The sequence below is a fragment of the Alligator mississippiensis genome, chromosome 11, assembly GCF_030867095.1.
Source record: "Alligator mississippiensis isolate rAllMis1 chromosome 11, rAllMis1, whole genome shotgun sequence".
NCBI lineage: Eukaryota > Metazoa > Chordata > Crocodylia > Alligatoridae > Alligator > Alligator mississippiensis.
In genome coordinates, this window is record NC_081834.1 from 31,421,627 (window position 1) to 31,442,860 (window position 21,234).

General features: G+C 41.7%; 1 protein-coding gene across 1 annotated transcript in view; it reads left to right on the top strand.

Moving 5' to 3' along the window:
* The window catches only part of DAPK2 (death associated protein kinase 2), a 66,185-nt gene that overhangs the window by 39,986 nt on the left and 4,965 nt on the right, over nucleotides 1-21,234 (top strand). The window contains exons 4-7 of the mRNA XM_059714910.1: nucleotides 10,087-10,225; nucleotides 14,680-14,809; nucleotides 17,056-17,104; nucleotides 17,686-17,712. Of these exons, the coding sequence (XP_059570893.1) occupies nucleotides 10,087-10,225; nucleotides 14,680-14,809; nucleotides 17,056-17,104; nucleotides 17,686-17,712 (345 nt within the window). The remainder of the gene's footprint in view (nucleotides 1-10,086; nucleotides 10,226-14,679; nucleotides 14,810-17,055; nucleotides 17,105-17,685; nucleotides 17,713-21,234) is intronic.

Consider the following 21,234-nt stretch of genomic DNA (forward strand, 5'->3'; position numbering starts at 1 on the left):
TGTGATTATCCCTTTTTATTCAGTCCCTCTCTTCTGTCCCTTCCCCTTCAGTGTTTTTGGAAGCAGAATTGTTTATAGATAAATAATGAGGAATAACAAACTTATGAGGACAGCAGAAGGCCTGGCCAGTGCATCCTGGTAGATGTAGTCAAACAGGAAACTCAGTCAGCAGAGGAGAAAGTGGCACCAAAACTACAACTCCCAGGATATTCCACAGTGCCTCTGGTGAGCACTTGAACTAAAACAAGGTGAAATTCTTTTGATTTTCCCCTTGAAAACATGTTTTCTTTGGAAAGAATGTTTTCCACTGAAAAATTCTTCAATGCAAAATTTTTAACCTAGTCTATGTAATGCAACATTTTTGTATTACTCTGTGCTGCCAGGTGAAAGACATGAAAGTGACATAGTCTCCCATTGTTTGATCAGCAGGAGCTGGAAATTATGCAAGGAAAGAGGTATAGGCTATTGAATGGCAATCCCTCTGGCTGGCGAAAGCGGTTCAGAGGAGGATGAAGCTGGTGGTTTGAAATGATGGTGACTTTTCCTGACCTTGGCCACATAATATCCAGGATAGCAGGAGAATCCTTAGGGCTTTGCAGCTTCCTGTTGCAAGCATTGATCCTCTCTCCAAAAGAACTGCTTTCACAGCTTGTGTACACTGCAGAATAATAGTCATTTGGCTTTGTATTTTGCTTTAGTCTGTATTATATTTAAAAGGATTTTAAATCACCTAACTTCTGTTCCCATTTCTTGGTGAAGAGAACAGTAGGACATTCTACAGATCCCGTGTTTCTAGATACCCTATGGAATAAATGTACAGCGCTAGCAAGCTAGAGGTGTGTTCAGAAAGCCTTGTAACAAAGCCTTGACTAGGAAATGCTCATATGACGTGATCTGGATCTATGAGTTTGCATTCAGGGAGTTGTTTTCCCTATAAATGTGTAAGTTTAATACAGCTCACGTAAAGGGAGTGTGAATTTGGTTGTTTATTCAGTTATCATTTGAATGGAGTTTGGAGTATCAAATAATAACCACAAATTACTTGCAGCAGTGTTTTCTCCCATTGGCCTAGAAATCCTGTCTCCTCTGGATTCAAGAGACAGCACGATCCAGTCATCCATTTCCGATACTGCAGTGCCCTTCCTGTGTAAACCAATGATGCAGCCATCTTCTTCAGCAGGGCTGGCGAGTAGAATGCTTCTATTACATTGCATTCCATTATATTCCATTCCATTATATCGATGTGTTTCTGCTTCACGTTCATATTATCTGTGCATGCAGAGCAGTCTGAAATTCAAGTACCTGAGTCACTTGGCCTAAGACTGCAAAGATTGTTGGACAGGGTATGTGCTATATTCTTCACTGGTGAGGTGCCATATAGATTTATAGTGCTACAGGAATGATGGAATTGTTTGGGTTATTTAAATGAATTGGATATGTGGGTTACAGCCAAAGTACATGTGTGGGTAAAGCTTATATAGTGGTGTTTAGAAAGATATTACAGACATGCTGATAAATATAAAAGCAAGGAAGTTTTTTTCCTTTGGTGCATTGCTATAGGAGGTCCCTGCATATATAGGGAAACATGAGGAGTTCCTTGGAAAGGAGGAATGTGCCTCTACAGAGGTGTAGCATAACATTTGAGTGCCCTGGGTGGCAGCACTACATGGGACTAGGGTGGCCATGATAGAGGACATTCCGGTTTTCTGCTACTCTGTCCTCTATTGATACAGAACCCATCTCCTTTATGTCCTCTATGTCCTTCTGTCCTTTAAGTCCCCCTCCTTATGTCCTCTATGTTTCTCTTCAGGAGAAACATAGAGGACATAAAGGGATCCGGTTTCATATCAATAGAGGACAGAGGACAACCAGATTGTCCTCTCTGATGACAACCCTACATGGGACATTTGTCATTGTCTGTGCTACCTGCAGTCTAGTTGTTCAGTGGCTTGTTTTTTTAATCCCTCCCCACAAGATCAACAACTTGGGCTAATGCCTCCCCCTTACCTATGCTACTGTCGCTCTATCAAGGGAGCTCAGTTCTGTGTAGCCAAGATGTTTGCCAGTCCAGCATGAAGGTAAATGTCACTTTAGCTTATGGAAGGATTGTAGGCAGCAATTTGATGGGAGGCCAATTAATATATCCCAGCAGAGCAGAAAACTGTTCTTGTAGAGCTGCTGAGGAAGCAGACAGAGAGACACACACTAGATCATATAGCAGCAATAGTGTCTGACAGAATTATCCCACTGCACAGTTGGTGGGGGAAGGTATTAGAATGAGCATCTATTCAAACACCTTGACTGACCAAGGGTATGGACCAAGTGTACATTTGTAGCCACTTTTAAGGGAGAGGAGGAGACCTGTTTCTCAGGAGCATGCAGCAGCTGTTAGTCTGTACTTGTCACATCTGTGTGATCCCTTAGAGATGTAAGTGAGCTAAATTGCCCTAACCTTGACCTTGGATGAAGCAGGGTTAACACTGGAGTGGTTTTCCAAGACTTGTATTGCTTCAAAATACTGCAGACATAATCATAGCATCATAACAGCTTTTATCAGTACCTTTTGATAGCAATACAATTGTTACATTTGTTTATGTCCCACATATAGTGAAGTACTACAGTATTTGATGCAGTAGATCAGGGTGGCCAATGTGGGGCACACAGCGGATGCAGGAGAGCATAGGCAGCACAGCAGTAAATAGAACAGGGATCAGTAAACAGCAGCATATGAGCAGCAGAGAGCACAAGGTAGGAAGCACAAAGCAGAGCTGCAGGTTGGGCCGGGGAAGAGGATTGGAGTGGCACTCTGGCAGGGAGCTCAACTTGATTTTGTGGGCTGCCTTCCCAATAGCATAACAAATGTGGGGTGAGGGGAACAACTATGAGTGGGTGCCAGGATCCCCCTATCAGGAGTCTTTGCCACATCAGGGAAGCCTTGGACTGCTTAGGCCAGCCACAGGATCTGGTCAGCACAGTGCTGCACCAAGCAGTGTGTCTGGGGGCTGAAGGGCAAGGGGAGCAAGTGGAATGACACTCCCCTCCCCTTCTCCCCCAGCTACAGGAGTCGAGTAGTGCAGTGCCACACCACTGGGGACGCGAGTGGGATAACCAAAATGGTCTCATCCCCCTCCCCCCACCTCACTGCTGTTGTTTCCACTCCCCCACTTCTACCCCCAGCACTCACTGAGTTCCTTGTGCCTGCCAAAAAGGTTGGCCCCACTGCAGTAGATGATCATCACCAGTCTAAATGTGTCACCACAACCTCTGAGAATCACCCTGTAACTATGCAGACAGCTCACCACACAGGAGTGCAACATTCTTCACAGGGTGAAGCTGAGAACAAGCAGTGTTAAGTGGCCACGTGGTGCCACATGGTGTCGATTTGTATTTATAGCCAGTATTCTGTTCCATCGCTGCGTGGCAGCCATTCTGCTGTGTGCTGCAGACAGATATCATAGTGACTCAAGTAAGTACTCCATGCCTTGAAGATTCAATAGGAGCATCAGATCCTTAGAGCTCTGGGTTTTTGGTGGAGATGAACACAGTATATTTGTCTGTCTGCATAACTAAGAGATTTGCCAACAGTTTGTTTCAGTGTCATTTCAAGAAAATTTTGCAATTGGTTATTAGAGTCAAAGGAAATCCCCAGTCCCTACAAGATTTTTTTTTAAAAGCAGTGAAATAGGAGAAGCTCTAAGCATCTGGGCTCTTAAGCACACAAACTGGCCCCAAAATAACAGCATAACTTTGGAATTAATACCTTTTCTTTTTTGCTTGTGAGACTGCTTATGCATTCCCTGACATAGATCTAACTGAACTACATCTGCTTCTACCCAGTTACTTTGTGGCAGTATATGTAAAAGTACTCAGAATCTTCACTGCTTCACAGCTCCAAGGGAGCATGTCAAACAGCAGCCCCTAAACAGCAGTTGGAAACCCTTTGGGGTGGCAGGCCACAATGACCCAGCTGGATCCAAGAAGGGCCAGCACTGAGACCCACGTGCTGCTGCCACCACTGCTGGTTGTCCTTGCTGCCCAGCTAGGTCACTGGCAAAGCTCTGTGCCACCCAGTCACAAGGTTCCCGGTGGCTCCGCAGGCCGGATCCACCCCACAGGCCAAAGGTTGTTGACCCCAAATCTAGGAGTGTAAGGCCATACGTTCGGATCTGAAGGAGTTATGCAGGAGAGAAAGGCTTCCTTTGCCTCCTAATGTTTGTCCCATTTCTGATTTCAATATCTGACAGAAGCCAAAAGTTTAGAGAAGGCAGAGATTCCCCCTACCTCCCCATCAGTCCTCTGAGTATAAATATTGACACTGGATAGATTTGTGTACAAGGCTAAGGACTCCTTTAACAACTTGTTTAAATGTAGTAGCTAGAAAAAAATGTAACCCTTTGAACTTATTTCCAGTCACTGAGATACATTCACCCAATTTATAGACATTACAAGCATTTCAAGGCAGAACTAACTGTCTGAACTGAGCCTTGATCTCTGATTGGAGTCCCTGAGCTCTACCCTGATACAAATAATGAACTGATCTCCAAGGGGAGCACCATTAAAACCAGCAAAGCTTCCTAAAGGATTAATTTAGCCTTGTGATTGGACAGGTGAAGTGGGACTTATGATGAGCATCCCTGCATTCTTATTTATGCATCTCTGAGCGAGGTAGACCATGGGATGTGCAGTCAAGGGAGGGTGTCTTTGCTACTGGGGATACAGATTTATGCCTGTGCTGTAATCCACGAGAAAACTGTTTTGAGGGCAAGGCTAGCTGTGAATTGTTAATACTGCAGTTGATTGGCAGATGGTCAATGGTAAAACATCCTTTTGTTTTCATTGTCCTCTAGTCCCCCTATCTCCTCCTGCTTGTCTGTCATGTTCACCTGGTGTGTCTTGTGTTTTGGATTGTCAGCTGTTTGGTGAAGGAACTGTAATTTCCTATGTTTGTACAGTGCCTGTGCAATAGGGTTCTGACCTGAAGCCTTCAGGTGTTGCTGCAGTACAAGTATTGTTAATCAGGGTAATTATAGTACATCTTTACAGTAAACATAGAGCCTTCATTCCTGACTCTGGTGTCAGAGATTGACACTCCCTATGGTTAATCTCTTCAGGCTCTATTGCAGGAGTGCTGTTGAAATTGCTGCTACCTGCATTGGACTTTGTCTTCAAGAAAAAAACTGATTAACCTTGATTAATAGGGTGTTATAGTATTGTGGCAAGATCTCCAGTATCCAGTTATAGAGGTGTATTTGTTCCCAGCTAAAATCTGCTGGCTCAAATAGGACAGCTACTGTATTAACTCAAACTCAAGACAAGACCTTTTTTCCTGTTACCCTCAATCACAGCTCTGGCCCCACTCCACCCGAGGGCATAGATCAAACAGTGACCTTGGCCCTGCCTAGCAAAGCAATAGTCGTTGTAGCATTAACAGCTTCAGCCTCAGCTCCAACTCTGATCCAGTCCCAAAGCTGGAGCTGGGACTGGGGCTGCAGAGCTGTTGCCTACACAGGTGTTGCTGCCTGACTCTGGAACCACTATATGCTCTGTGCTACAGTCTGGAATGGGACCAGAGCCAGTGATGTCACTGAGGGTAAGGCAGTAGCCCCTTGAAAGATTCAGGCAGTTAGGGGGAGCAGAGGTGGTGGGGATGTAGACACCACAGGGGGGCTGGCACTAGGGGGCGCAAGCAGCAGGGGGCAAGTGCTAGGGGGAATAGGCAGGAGGCAAGTTATTGGGGACAAGGGGTAGGAATCAGGCTGCCTGCCCCCCTCTGCCCCCCTCTCCCCCCCCAATCACTGCTTTCTTCTGCATTCTTCACTGCAGTGGTGGGAGGATGAATTTAAGATGCCCTTAACAGGTATGAAACTATGACCCTCCAATAATTAGATTTTCCATATATAGAATCTAGTTATCAGGAAATTGTCTTCAATTTGAAGTTGTCTTGGATTTGGGTAAATACAGGCTGTCCCTTTCACACAGTAGATATGACTGCTGCTGCTTCTACTCTACAGAAGTACATTTCACTTGAGATTCAGGGACAGGTAGAGCACTGCTAAGTCAGCTGATACTATTTATGTTCAGCTTCTCAGGTCTACAATCTGCTTTTCCGCCTGGGGGCTATATGGGAAAGATCTGTGGTAGTTCCTTAGGCCCTCTTCCATTCTTTAGCTCTTGGGGTCTGCCCTAGGCCATCTTGTGTTTAAATCTAAAACAGCAATCTGTATTTTTGGTAGATGTTGAGGCTTGTGAAAGAAAATAATCACCTGCTTCTAAGGGGGGAGGGCAGCATTTTCAATTCTTTTTTACTACGTGTGGCTTTATCTCGATTGTCCTTCACCACAAAAAGAGTGTGACAGCTGTCCAATGGGGAGGAGAAGTAGTCCTGGAGAGGGAAAAGTGGGATGTTCCAGGCTTGTTTTCTCTACAGAAAGGGAAGACATACTTTTTTGCTCCTGCTTCCAGTTTAAAAAATACAGTTGGATAGATGTACCTAAGCTGTAATTCCTGGTGAGGTTCTGGGTGTCCTGTTGCAGAGCAGTTTGTGGCGAGCTGCATTTGGCTAGAGGCTCAGCAGTAGCTGTCTAAATGCACTTCTCTCAGACATCTGGGAAACTGGGTGCATTTGGGAGGGATTGGATTCTTCTGCTTGGTTGTGCCTGAGGTCAGGGGCACAGCTTGGGTAATGTTTTCTTAGTAACCTCTTTCAAGGGTTCTCAGAGCACATACTGCTGTTCTTTCCTTCAGTAAAAGCAGAGGGTGCCTATACATGTGTAGTGGGGTGCTCTGATGCACTATAATTACAGCATGTCAGAGTAGACTTGATTAATCAAATTACTGCGTATGGTAATTACCGTGCTCCAGCAGACTCCAGCATCTCGCATATTAGCATCCCCGCACTGAAAAATGGCAGTGGGGACACTTTAACTAAAGCTTGTTCAATGAGCTTTAGTTAAAGTGCCCCTGCCTCCATTTTTCAGTGTGGGGACACTGATGTATGAGAAGCTTCAGGCGCTTTAATTAGAGCAACTCTGAGAGTCTCTCTAATTAAAGTGCCCTCCCCTCCCCTCTGCCACTCCTGAAGCCTGTGTATAAGTGCCCACAGTGCTGCAGTCTGGAGAATGGGTTCTGTTTACGTCTGTCACTGACTTACCTGTTGCCTTCGTCTAGTCATTTAAGCTTTCTGCAACATGGGGCCAAGTTTTCCCTGTTTCACAGGCAAGTTGAGGATTAACTTGTTCCTATTTATAAAGCACTGTGATCTCTGTGGAGAAGGCTTTCAACCTCCAGAGCATATTGTGGTGTTGTCTTGTGTTGTTGATGATTGTCCTTATGCTGAACTATCACCAAACTTGTACAGTTGCAGGTTATTTTTCTGGCACATTCTGTATTTTGGAAATTTTCTCTCCCCATTCCACTTCACAAAGCATTGCCTTGAATTAAGCTAAGTGTGAATGCTAATAAGAAGAGAAAATCCAGAAAAGAGGGAGAAAATGAACCTACTGCTCAGGGACAACCTTGTGAAAAAGGGGAACGTTCTTCTTTGTTAGCCAAGCTCTGTCAAATGGGCCCATGGAGATATTATGGCAAGAGGTACTAATGCCTGGTCTCAGGTGGTGATGTAAAAATGTTCTAGGTCACTGTCTGAAAGCAATGAAGGGGTCTTAGTGGGATTGTGTGGCATGAAACTTCCAGTCTGAGCAACCATTCAAACAAATTCCTCAATATTGTAAAGCAGTGGCACAAAAGGATAGCCATTGTTCAAACTAACTTTTTTAGGCCAAAGGGCCCTTGATGATGAGCCTTGAGCTTAGAAGATTTCTCACATGAAAAGGAAGGTAAAAGTGTGTTTGTACTGTTAAGATTGCAAGATTTAAAGAAAAAAGCCCGAGAGCTGCTTCCTAGAGACACACACCAGTATCTGTCAAAGGGACATTGCCAAAGCAGTTTGAACAGAGGCAGCCAAAGAAATCAGACTTGTGTTCTCTTTGTGAACAAGCTGATTGCACTAAGAAAATATCTGACTTTGTAAAGAGTTGGAAGATAAATTGATAAAGCACTGATCTACTTTAGACATATCTAAAATAATTCACAAGGTTCCAAAAACTGCTGCTAAATGGGATAGAGGTAATATTTCCCTCTTCCTGCAATGGCCAGTGTTGAAGAAGAATGATCTGGTCAGCACCTTTTCCTGCTGGCTTATTAAATGTCATCTGAAAGGAAAATGGAGACTTATTGAGATGAGACAGCGGCTGTAAGACTAAATCTTCAAGAGAAGAGGAAGTACAAATGAGGCCCCAGTCAAGAGTCGAGTCAAACTCCTGGATCATCTGAGGTTTGTTTAGTTGTCAAAATATTGAGCGATTCCTGCCCAGGTCAAAGTGTCCCATGTTCTACATCCTACTGCTTAGTAATGCTTTAGCTGTGAAATATATCTAGTGAATAGCACACTAAGGCAGACAGCATTGTGTAAATTATTTGCTTTGGAAAAGCAAAATACAGTATTGCCCACAGCAACTTCACAAGCTAAGAAGTAAGCCTATGCTCAGTCCTTTGCGTCTTTGACAAACCTTTCATGAAGTTGTTTGAAGCTGAATTTTTCATGCAATTTTGATATCTTTTGTCAGTAGATGGAGACCACAGGAACCAGAGGACAGACCAGTATTTACCAGTACCTTCAGCAATGTGAATGAGCAGCAAGAAAAATAATTAAGCTGCATTGAATGCAACTTAATTTCTTGGGAGTTACAGCTGTGTTTAACTCAACATCTGAATCCTCCAGCTGTCACTTTTTAGTCTGTTGTCAGGCAATAATGCCAATGGTTTATTCTCCAAAACACTGTTGTATACTAAAATCCTTATGTAGTGAATAATCCTTAGTTAAGAATATATATTGAGCCAGTAAAGATGGCAGGATTGGGGCCCATGAATGCTCTGTTACTATGTTGCTGTGCATGGCCAGGGATAAACTGAAAGAGTTAGGTCATATATAAATGTCAAAGTTGCAAAATAATAGCACTACTAATACTGGATAATTTGTCATCTTGGGATAGTCTGGTGTGCTGCTGTATAGAATCGTGGTTGCTGTATTTTTAATGTAACAAGAAAAAAATGGCAGCAGATGTATTATATGCAGTAAGTAAAATTTTTCTTGTTGATGTAAATGGTCAAAATAGTAACTGGAGCATTGTTCTCACAAATCCTTGTTTTGGGGAAACAGTTTACGGACCTTTCCAAGCTCATTTATTTAAAAAAATTCAGCCAGCATGAAACACTTTTCTCCACTGGTTACAGGTCAAGCAAGTACCAATGCATTCTTCATGCACCTCATAGGAAAGGAAGTAGTCTGCTGGCAGGTCTCACTGCCTCATGTTGATGATGGTGCAAGATAGTGAAAGTGATTCTTTACCAATGCTGTACTTTTACAATATGTAAAAGGAAGATTATTAATAGTATAATTGTGTTTGAGTGTATTACCACTACTATGCCTTTCTATAAGGCCTTTTAGCTGAAACTCAGAGGGCTGTGTTCTATTCCAACTATTAGGCATACAAGTGGATTTAGGTGCCTAAGTGCAATCCTGTTCCACTCTGTTCAAGTTTCTGAAAAACTGTTAGTACAAAACACAAGTGGGTCTTCCCCGCTTCTTACTGCCTTGTTATAACTCATCCTTAAGGGTAAAATGATTGTTTGTTACAAAAGGTAGCTACGTTAATGGATGTTCAGGGACTTGTTCAAGTGGAACAGAATCACGCTTAGCCCCCAATATCCCCTTAGATGCCCAATACATGGAATAGGATTGGGCCCAGAGTGCTCTATGAGCATCAAAGAATGAAGCCTTGCACACTGAGGTAAGGAAATATTAGTTCTATTTTTACAGAAGGGGAAACTGAAGTATAAAGAGAAATTGACTGTTCAACATTGCAGGGGAAGTGCGGGCAGGGCTGGGAATAGAACCTAGATCTCTTGGCTCACACTTCTTGTTCTAAGAGGATTTGGGTTTACTAGTTTGCCATTTCATTATGTTTATATTTGGTCTGTGCCTTACTATGCTGTATGTAACGGGAGGTTTCTGTGCATGTCTTACAGAGTGTCTGGAGGAGAACTTTTTGACTTCCTAGCACAGAAAGAGTCTTTGAGTGAGGAGGAAGCAACCAGGTTCATTAAGCAGATTTTGGATGGTGTTAATTACCTCCATTCCAAGAAAATTGCACATTTTGATTTAAAGGTAAAAATATTAATCTAATACAACTAGCTAATTTAATATTGTAGCATATATTGTATAATACATTGTATAAATGAGGATACATAAAATACACCAGGTAATAATAAAGCTGAAGTGCAGAATGGCTAGTTGTTTGAACTAAGACTTACAGGCTTTCTGTGTTGAATAGAACTGGCAGCTCTCACTGGTAAGCAGCAATGCCTTCCTTCTCCTAAGATCTGACCTTTTTCTAATGGTGAAGAAACCTTACAAACATTACTGTTCCTTGCTGTTTATATTGTACTGGCACCCAAAATATATCTGGGTTTTATAGACATATGAAAAGATGTATGGTACCTGCCGTGAAGAGCTCACAAACTAGTAAACTGCCCAAGTCCATTTTAAGACATTTTTCCTTTGGTCTCAATAGTCCCATCAAAGCAATTTAATCTGACTGAACTTAATAATAATATATTGCACAATTTGCATTGTAAATATTGGATTCTTATCCTGAGGCTTATTTCTGACAAGCCTGTTTCCTCCTAAATCCATTTTGCCTCTGTGCATATTTACATACTGTTTCCAGTCCAGCTAGAACTGTCTAGTTATTTTTTTATCACACACAACATAGACAACAATAGCAGCTGCGTTTAGAATTACATAAGGAATGTGGAACTAACTACCATAAACATTGCCACTTCTAGAGCTATGTATAAAATGTACAGTCCCTTACCATACAGGGTAAGGAAAGGTCAAAGCAAGACAGAGGAGTGAAGGACTTTTTAAAAGAAAAAAAAAAAAGAAGTAATTGAAGTGTTGGTTTTAGACTAGATCACTTGTTGTTTATCCTTATTTTGAAACCTAAATTTGTTGGTGCCTTGTTCCTATGGTGCTCATGTTATGAATCAGTATGTTCCCAGGTTATCATAATACATATTCCATAAGTACCTGGGAATATATCTATATAAATCCTTCAAGTGCTGACAGTATGCTTGGCACTTTATGAAGATACAGAGAAGCTGCTAAAGGGCCTGGCACTATATCAGTAATAATTATTTCTTGATTGTTACAGTTAGAAAATGCATGTTGCAACTGAACTACTATCCAGATTTGGGTGCATATGGGGGGTGGGGGGTGTGCGTGCAAGACGCATACTCTTATGTTTCAGCTAGTTACCTTGAGAGCCACAATGCTTGTGTCCCAATGTTTGTGTCTGTACTTTACCCTAGAAAAATACTAGAATATGGAGTAACATAAACTAACAATGTGAACTTGAGTAAAATTTTCCCCATGCTGAGCTCTGACTACTGAAATGTATATGTTTAATGTTATTAATGTTTGGTGGTCAATAAGGACATTAGAGGAAGAACAGAAATGAACAAATGGAAATGAATAGGGCATCATTTACTAATAATGAAAGTGATTTAAAGCAGAATTGAAGAAATAGTTTATCTCATTGTTATTTTAGGACTTCTGCAGTGTTAAGGTAGGCATGTATTTTTAAGCAATAATGCAACTAGGGAAATGGAGATCTATAATTATTTTGTTGCTGTTACTGATTTGAATTTTTTTTAAAAGGTAGCAAGTTGGCAGAACTTGAAAGGAGGACTAATGTGAAAGACAAGTTTTGTTGTTTTTTTCTGCTTGTTTTTCTGCTTGTTGCTTTTTTTTTTTTTTTTTTTTAATAGCTTTCCCAAAGATTTGACTAAGGCAATGTCTGAAAAGCAAATGCTGCTGTAACAAACAGCTCATTGAACAGATGGAGATGGACAATACACCCCCGGCAGAAGGAGGGAGAAATGAATTTAAAGCATTTTATAAACACTATGGGCATTTATATACGTGCTTCGGGAGTGGGGGGGAAGCTTTAATTAGAGTGGCTCTGAGAGCCGCTCTGATTAAAGTGGCTGGGAGCATCTTGTGTATCAGTGTTCTCATGCTGAAAAATGGCAGTGGGGGCATTTTAACTTGAAAGCACACTCGCCACCATTTTTCATTGTGGGAATGCTAATACACGAGATGCTGGAGCCTGCTGGAGCATGGTAATTACCACACTCCAGCAGACTTGATTAATCGAGTCTGCTCTGACCTACTGTGATTGCAGCACATTGGAGCAGCCTTGCTGTATGTGTATAGGTGCCCTATGACAGTTGAAAACTCTCTTCTCCTAAGGGTCCTATAAGTCTTAACACTGCTCATAGGAATAATGCAAAGCTAGATGGATTATATGTATATATGAAATCATGGAACTAAGCCAATGCTGAAGAACTTTGTTCAGTTGCTCTTTTTTGTTAGTTCATTCAATTCCCTCCATTTACTCGCTTCCTATTGACATTGTGACCTCTTCAGGACAGGGCTTTGTCCTTTACATGATGTTTGAAAAGTATCTAAGGGTTTTCTTGTTGATTCCTTTAACTACTGATGGGCTTGGCACTGTACAAAGATGAACAATAAAAACATAATAACAGTTCCAAATAGCTTGACACTGCATCAATAATGTTATCAGCTTGTACTGAAATTCTGTTGAAATTACTGGGGTAGTAGTACATGGCAGGGTATGTTTTACAGCAGTCAAGAAAACTAAATTGTGGATGGAAAATGATGCATAATGGAAACATTAATTATGCTGTGAACAGGGTAGCCATATACTTTTACCCAGATATATGAATGGAGTACAAAGGAAATCTATGTACATTTGTGTGTTGTTCTGACATCAAACAGTAAGCCACTTTTCCCAGTGCTTCTCCTTCCCTACTTATCTGCTCTCTTAACCTCTTGCTAGTAGCTAGCATACCCCGTACCTTGCCATTTGCTCAAATCCAGAGGCATTCTTATTAACTTCATAGTTATTTAATTAATAACTAATACTTACGTTAAACACTAAGGACTAGTGTAGATTAGCAAAGCTGTATTGACTACAAAGGAGCTATACTGATGTATGCTAGCTAAGGATTTAGCCCTAAATGTAGAGATCATGCCAAATAACTTCCTGTCCTATATACTATGCTGACTCTAGTACTGTTCCAAATGCACTTCCATGACATATCTGCAGCATACCCTCCTGTCAGCTCTACTGCACTGAATCTCTAGGAAAAAAATACCAGCATGGTTTTCCTGGAGCTAAAATCATATTGGTTCAGTAACTGTGAAAATAAATTATGCATACACCCTCTTTCCGTCAATGTGGAATGAGAATGTTTATTTAGTAGTTGCTCCTCATACAGTAGACTGCTCTGAAACCAACAGGTAGCTGCCAGCAGGGAATCAAACTCTCTGACTTGCTCCCAGGCTATGAGTAAAATATGAAAAATTATTGCTTTGGAGCTCTTCATCAGAGCCAAATTGTGCCAGGCAGGTTGTTGTAATGTCTGTAAAATGGAGGAGGGCTGGGAAATTATTGAATCTAAGAAGCTAGTAGAAAATTAATACTTTGAAATATCCAGTAAGTACAGTAGAGAGCATAGAGTCAGAACCTCCTGTTGAGAAAATAAATGACTGTGCCTTTTATTTCCCAGTTTTGCCAACTTCAACTCTGTGCTTTTGGCCACATTACAGTGCAAAATATTGCTGGTATTTTTTATAATAGCTAGTTATTAGACATAAGCCAGAACCTCCAATCTTAACCCCTTCCATTTTTGGGTCTTCAGATACTAATCCCAGATCTGAACTTTCTTTGCTGTTACTATTCTCAATTTGTTCTCTTCTGGGTTAGTTTCAGATGGGGCCCCAAATCCCTCCAGAACTTTCTCACATGGTATCTGGCCATTTGAGACCAGCCTTTTAAGGTATCTATTCAGTGTTAAACCACTGGTGGAGACAGATACAATTGCTATAAACCAGGGGTATCAAACTCATCTGGCCTCATGGGCTGTAGAAGTGACCCAGCATTGTATCATGCCAAAATGCCCGTGTACCCTGGACCCCCACCCATACCCTCCATGTGAAATCCAGTACTAGCAGTGCTCACTCCAGGATTCATGATGCATGCAGTGTGCTTCCTAGAGTGGCTGGGACAGGTGCCACATGGGATGAGGACCCTGAAGCAGACATTGCACTACATGTAACATACTTCATGAGGCGCCTCTGGTCTGGAACCATGAACAGCACTGGTCCCAGACCAGCTGGAGCAGGCACTGTGTGTGTCCCAAAGCCCCAGGGGAAGTGCTGAACACTTCAGACATTGGGACATGTTAACTTAGCTGTTTTCAAGTTTTTTTTGATGCTGAATGTCAAATTCCACAAATAAGTTTAGCAAAACAATGAACTCTACATTACTGGAGTAGGAGAGAGAGAGAGAATGAGAGTGTGTGTGTATGTATGTGTGTGCATGTGTTTGCACATGCACACTTTAACTTGTCCTACAACTTTGCATACATTCCAAGCATGTAAAGATGATTTAGGGGACTCTATTTGGGATCTCAATCTTTAAAATTACTAACAAATAATCTAACTAAATTTTTATGTTTAATTGCTTCTAGCCTGAAAATATTATGCTTCTAGACCAGAATATCCCTATTCCACACATAAAGCTCATTGACTTTGGCCTGGCCCACAAAATAGAAGATGGAGTAGAATTTAAAAATATTTTTGGGACACCAGAGTTTGTAGGTGAGTGTTCAAGTAGTTCCTTTGTTGTATGTTCAATTGGAAAGTGTGAGAAAGCCCTTCCTGAAGTTAGACAGAAACCAGCAGCACCAATACCCTCCTAAACCTATGATGTCTGCGTACTATTACATGTGAGATGTCCTGCATCTATAAGGCTTTCTTCACTTACTCATAAAACACATGTAATAAGCAGGGATCCAGGCTTTCCGTTTGCCACAGAAAAATATGGATTTTATCCTTTAAAAGAGAAAAATGTAGATTTTTTTCCTTTAAAGAAGAAAAGCCCAGGTAACAATGGGTTTCCTATTGCAGGCTGACAGAGTTTTAGCCTGCAAGGGGGTGCTTGGGGCTGCAGGGAGGGGGGGCATGTGCATGTGTCCATGCCAGGCAGCAGTGGAGAACAGCTCCTACAGCTCCCTTCAGGTAAGTCTATGGGAGGAGAATGGGGAGAAGGCACAGGCCATGTGTTAGGGGTCTGGGGAGGGCAGAAGCGATGTGGGGCGGGAAGGGGCATGTGCCCTCACATATTTTTGCACCCATATCAGGGCACAGGGCTGCAACTGGGCCGCACCAACTCAAGGCAGGAGTCATCTCCACAGCCCAGAGGGCAGGACCTTGCACAGGAGGGAGTGCCACTCTGCCATGGCTGCCCAGGTGAGGCACCTCTTGCCAACTGGTAGTATCAGGATGCATAACTCCATGCTGTTGCTGTGCCTCACCTGGGTGGCAAGGCGATGCAGTGGTCCCTCCTGTGCTAGATCCCTCCCACTGGTTCAGCCTGGCTGTAGCCCCACACCCTGCTGTGGGAGCAGAAATCTAGGGAGGCACATGCTCCTCCCCGGCCCATCGCCATGCTCTCTCTGCCCTCCCTGTGCATGGCCTCTGCCCCCCTATCCTGTCACCTGTACCCCCCCTGCTCCCTCTTCCTCATATATTACAGGGCTGGAGGCTGCAGGTTGGGAGTGAGGGGCACCAGCAGGGCCAGGGGGCTGTGGGCTGGGAGTGGGGGGCACCAGCAGAGCCAGAGGGCTGTGGGTTGGGAGTGAGGGGCAACAGCATGGACAGTGGCAGGGCAGGCCATCCGCATATCAGGCCTGCTTAGCACCACAAAGCAGTAGGGGTGGGGCGGGCAACTGCAGCTGGATCTGCATCCCAGTGAGCAAAGCTGGTATGGGAAAAAATCAAACACCTAAAATATATAGGTATTTAGAATGTATTTTATTATAATGATTGAGGCAATGTTAGGCTTCCAAATTGCTCTAACATTGTAAATATATCAATAAAACATTGAGTTCAATAGATAGATAGATAGATATGAGTTGGCATGGCATTTCATTTTAATTCTGGAAAAACACAGGTTTGGGGGGAGGGTGTTAAATTTGCTATTTTTAAACAGAGAAAACCAGGTTCCCTAGTAATAATATACCTGTATTGGTATCACTGCTCTCTAGGTAACACTTCCTCTCCCTGAATATATCCTTGCCATTTTTCCATGCTAATTCTCATGTTGCTACTTCTTGATCATATTTGATCTTGGTCCTCAGCCCCTTCCACACCTTCCAATCAGAAGTCTCCACAGTTTAATTTACTATCTCTTCCAGATAATAAATGAGGCTGTTAAATAAACACTGATGCCTGCAGGATTAATAGACACCTCTTCACACCTCAATAACTTACTATTTCTCAGTCCTCCTGATTCCAGTCCTATATATGGATATTTTTCAATTAGAAGACCTTTTTTCTACACATGCTAAAATAATATTTGCCATGAGTAATAATGAATTGTGGACAGTCTGGAACAAAATCTTGATCCCCTGTCATACAGTTGCTTACTCAATAACTGGTCAAATTTATTAAGTAAAGGCCAGGCAGTAATGACATTAGTGAAATGGCATTCTGAAAAAGAATGGGAAGAACATCTCAGACCCTTGAACAAAGGGATACTGGGATCTCTGTTTTGAGAAATACTGTGTTGGTGAAAGAATAATGTTGTGCCATTGAAAGCACATGACCTTGACCTACCTTCTTTGATCATTGTTTGTTCCCAATGACTGAATTAGTTCTGCTGTACTCAAGAGCTTTAATTCCTTCCATGATGTGCATAGCTTTACAACTATAAGCAGAAAGTGCCTCATGTAACTAGTGGTTTCTTTCTCAACTGAGGTGATTTTTTACCCAGACATACAATTTGTGTTGCTAAAAATAATTTCTCAATCAGTTGCTGATGTTTGATTAAATGTTCCTTATAGCTCCAGAAATAGTAAACTATGAGCCACTTGGGCTAGCTGCAGATATGTGGTAAGTTCTGAATCAAAGTTTTCCCTCATTTGCTGTCCTGTTGGTTTCTTCAGATTTGCCCTGTTCTTTATATATCAAACAGCCCCTACCCTCCAAGAAAACAGCTGTCTACTGTTTTTTTTATATGCTATATCTGAATGAAATATTTAAAGTCCTGTTGGTGGCTATTATGAGTTTTAATTTAATTTATATTACAAATCATGCCCAGATTAGCTGCTTTTGGAGAACCTGTTGAAAGACATGCCCCTGCAGTGCCTTGTGTCAGCTTTATTTATAAAATCTGTAAATAGAGCAGGCTTGGGGTACTAATCCAGTCTGCCTTATTGACATTTCTTTGTACTTCTACTACCATAAAGCCAACATGACCTTATATACATAAACATGTATATAAGTATCCAAGTTATACTGTATCCAGAACTACCTTCCCTTTTTTATGAAGAAGTAATATTTTATTGTAAGGTTCTGAATTACCATTAATATCATGATTACCTGCCAGTCTAACAGCTACAGATGACTGCTATACATATTCTAGAATTCATGTTTATAAAACCTACATTCAAATGTCTCTCTTTTTTTCCTAGGAGCATAGGAGTCATCACTTACATACTGTAAGTACAGCATTACACCCACCTGTGTGGAAATAGCTTTAAAAAGTTGTAGTAAGCTAGTGAGCAGTTTTTCTCATCAGTCACTTAGGAAAATTGCTGCACAGCAGGAATGGGAAAATGGACTGATGAACAAATAATATCTTGCGGCCTTTTGATCTTTGAAAAAGAGAAGGGTTGCAAATGAAACTAAGACAAGATAAATATGGGTTGAATTAACAGTAAAAGCCTCCAAGGAGCACCAGAAGGCATTTATTTTTGTTAAGAGAGCTCATCAGTTGGGAATGATAGAAAGGAGAAAAAACAGGGTATATTAAATTAATTATAGGATGACAGTGAGCCAACATGACGAAAGCCATGGAAAAGGTAAATACAATCCCAGGATGCATTAGGCAAGTTTTTTTGGTGGCATTAAGGAAGCATTAATATTGTTTGGCAATACACTGTTGAGGCCTTAACTGGAGCACAATATACAATAATGGTCACCCATGATAATGAAAGATGAGCTGAAACTGGCAAAGGTGCAGAGATGCACTGTTAGGATGACTGGGGGCATAAAAAGCCTGTCATATGAGAGGACAGGGCTTGTTTAACTTAGCAAAACAGAGGCTAAAAGGGGCTCTGGTCACTGTCTGTAAATACATCAGGAGGTTAAAAACCATGGTGGAAGATGAGCTATTTAAGCTAACAGACTACACAGGCACAAGAGCAAATTATTATAAACTGTTCATGAATACATTTAGGCTGAAAATGAGACAGTGGTTCCTAACCACTAGAAGAGGAAGGTTCTGAACAACCTGCCAGTAACAACAGTGGGGAGCAAACAGCTTAACTTAATTTTAAAATGGAATTTGGTGATTTTGTGAAAGGGATTAAAAAGCAAGGGCTGGATTTCAGGACACGGGAGGTGTCACCCTGTGTTCCTGTGTCTTGATGGTGAGAATTTCAACAGTGCTCTGTAGACATTGGTCTAATTTTACTTCCATTGAAATCACTGATTTACTTCAGTAAGAGCATTCTAGGCTGAAAATCCCATCCTGTGTCTTGGATTTTGCAGTCTGGGTGTTCTCCTGTACACAGAACTCAGTGGGCAAGATTCTGTAGCTGTATGTGGAGCTCTAATTGGCTTTCTTGGAAATTTTGCACTATCAAGTTTTGCAGCATTGGAACCAACACAGATATAGAGGTTTAAAAGAGGAATCCCTTTCTAGTAAGCAAAGCAAACAGATCAGAATTAAAGTTCCCCTCAAGCTTTCATGTTGTTCCCAGCTCAGCTCTATGCTGAGAAAGTAACCTGAGTGCTACAAGGTCCCTTATCCCCTATGCTTCAGATAGAAGCACACTCAGGGTTATATTAGACAGCACCACATCAGCAAAAGAGCAGCTTCTAACTGTCCAGATCTATATTTATGCATTTTATGTCATCAAGTTACACATCTGAACCTGATAGGACATCAGAGTCTTCATAAATTACTATTTACGTCTGTTTGTAAATGAATAGAAAGGGAAACAGGAAGCTGAAGAGAAACAGGCCAGAATGTTTGTCTTACAGTTACAGTACTGGCCACGTGCTTTATAATAGATTTTCCCCTTGCTCAAGAGCATCATATGCAGGGCATTGCTAGAGGAAAGATAATAAAGTGGGTGAACCTGTACTGCTGCCAATATGGCAGTTCCTGTTAAATGTTTTTGACCCAGATGGTTCGTATACATTGCAATGTGAGCACAGTTTGCAAGCTCAGAAATGGAACACCTTTCTAAAAAGAAATAGAAGTGATGACATGATCCTTAGTGTGGAAGGTTTCAAGGTATGACACTGCATATAATATACTTTTTTATGCATACAACTAATGCTGTTCTATAATTGTATTGATACAAATGTACCTTTGTTATTGCACAGCATATTTCATTCTGAGGAATGCCAAAATGCTGATCAGATAGCATATATGTTTGCATAAGAATGCCACCTATTAACCCCAAACCTGTCTGCAGGGATCAAAATGAAGACTTCTAGCACTAGGAATATGAGCACCTTCCACAGGAACCAAAGCAGTTGTTTATTTAGTTGGCAGTTGCTATCATGGGAGCTAGCCACTAGATGGCGATGTGATTACATGCACTGAGTCAGGGCAGCAAGATTGCATTATGTGCCTAGTAATTTAAAGTTTGAGAATCATTCCCATTCTACAGATGTAGAAACTGAGGTGAAGTAATTTCCTGAAGGACGTTAAACATCAGTGTAACACAAGTGCACACTTGGGGGAAAGTCTGTGGGAGGATACAGATCCAGCTGTATCACAATATGAGGCAAGGAAAAGAAAAAAAAATATGGCCAAAGACTCTGGGGCAGAAATTCTCCAGTTATGTTTTGTGAATCTCTGGCAGCTCATGGAGTGCTGGCTTTTCACATGATCACTTCTCTTCTTGTTCCAAAGAAGCAAAGAAAATAAAATGAGAAGCAGGAGGCGGCAGTGAGATGGACTATACTGTAGTCAAATAGAGCAAACAAACAATACTGCACCAAAGACAGCTAAAAAGACTTCCCTAATATTACTGATCCATGTCAGTAATCGTTACAGTTCTGGGTTGTTATGTAATCACTGATGAAACAATTTATCAATACAGATGTGTTCCATACTCTGAGAGTGCTTGAGAACCCCATGCACCTGTATCTTCTATCTCAGCAAGCCCTTGCTAAGCAGATAGATTTGCTGTTATTGAGGTCTCACTGAGGTATCAGGGGACTGCACACACTGACCCAGGAGGTCCATTTCAGTCTTGTGTTCCTCCAAAAGCTCCCCAATGAAAATGACAATGTAGAATAGCTTCACTGGGAGCAAAATTGCTAGAGAATCAGTGTAAGGGCACTCATCAGACTCAAAGGTTTGCTACATCTCTATTTTGAGCGTGCCTCATCCTGAGTTTTCAGTAACAAAGTCCAAACATGGTAGGCAAAAATAATAATATTCCAGGAGGTTTTAAAATGGGATGAGATCTATTTCCGTGTTATAAATATTTTCTGACTTCTCCAACTCAGCATTTTTTTTTTTTTGGTGGTGGGTATGGGGAGGGACTGGACACAGTGCTGTAATACAAGCTTTTTGTGAGGCAGAGGTTAATGGTGAAGGGTATCAGTTGCATTTGAGAGAGATGCCAAGCAGACTCAAAGCTCTTTCCATCTAAATAAAGACTGCTGAATGCCGTTTTATTCTGATGATGTCTGCATTGTATCATTGCAGTTTTAGGCATGGAGCACAGTGCCCACTGAATTGGCCTTTCTCTTATTGAAAACCTATTTTATTTTACTGCATTTTGATTTGGGAATGAATTTAGGAAATGCCATGGCCCCTTCCCATCCTACAGAAACTTGAGCAAAGCCACAAAATCTGAGCAACTGAGCTTTCTGTAGTATATTCTGCAAGTAGGGTATATGCTGTACTGAAATAGTCCTCTTGAACCATGCTCTGGATGCTCAGTGTGCATAGGTAATTTTTAGTGAACCTGCAGCCAAAAACCAGCAAAGGT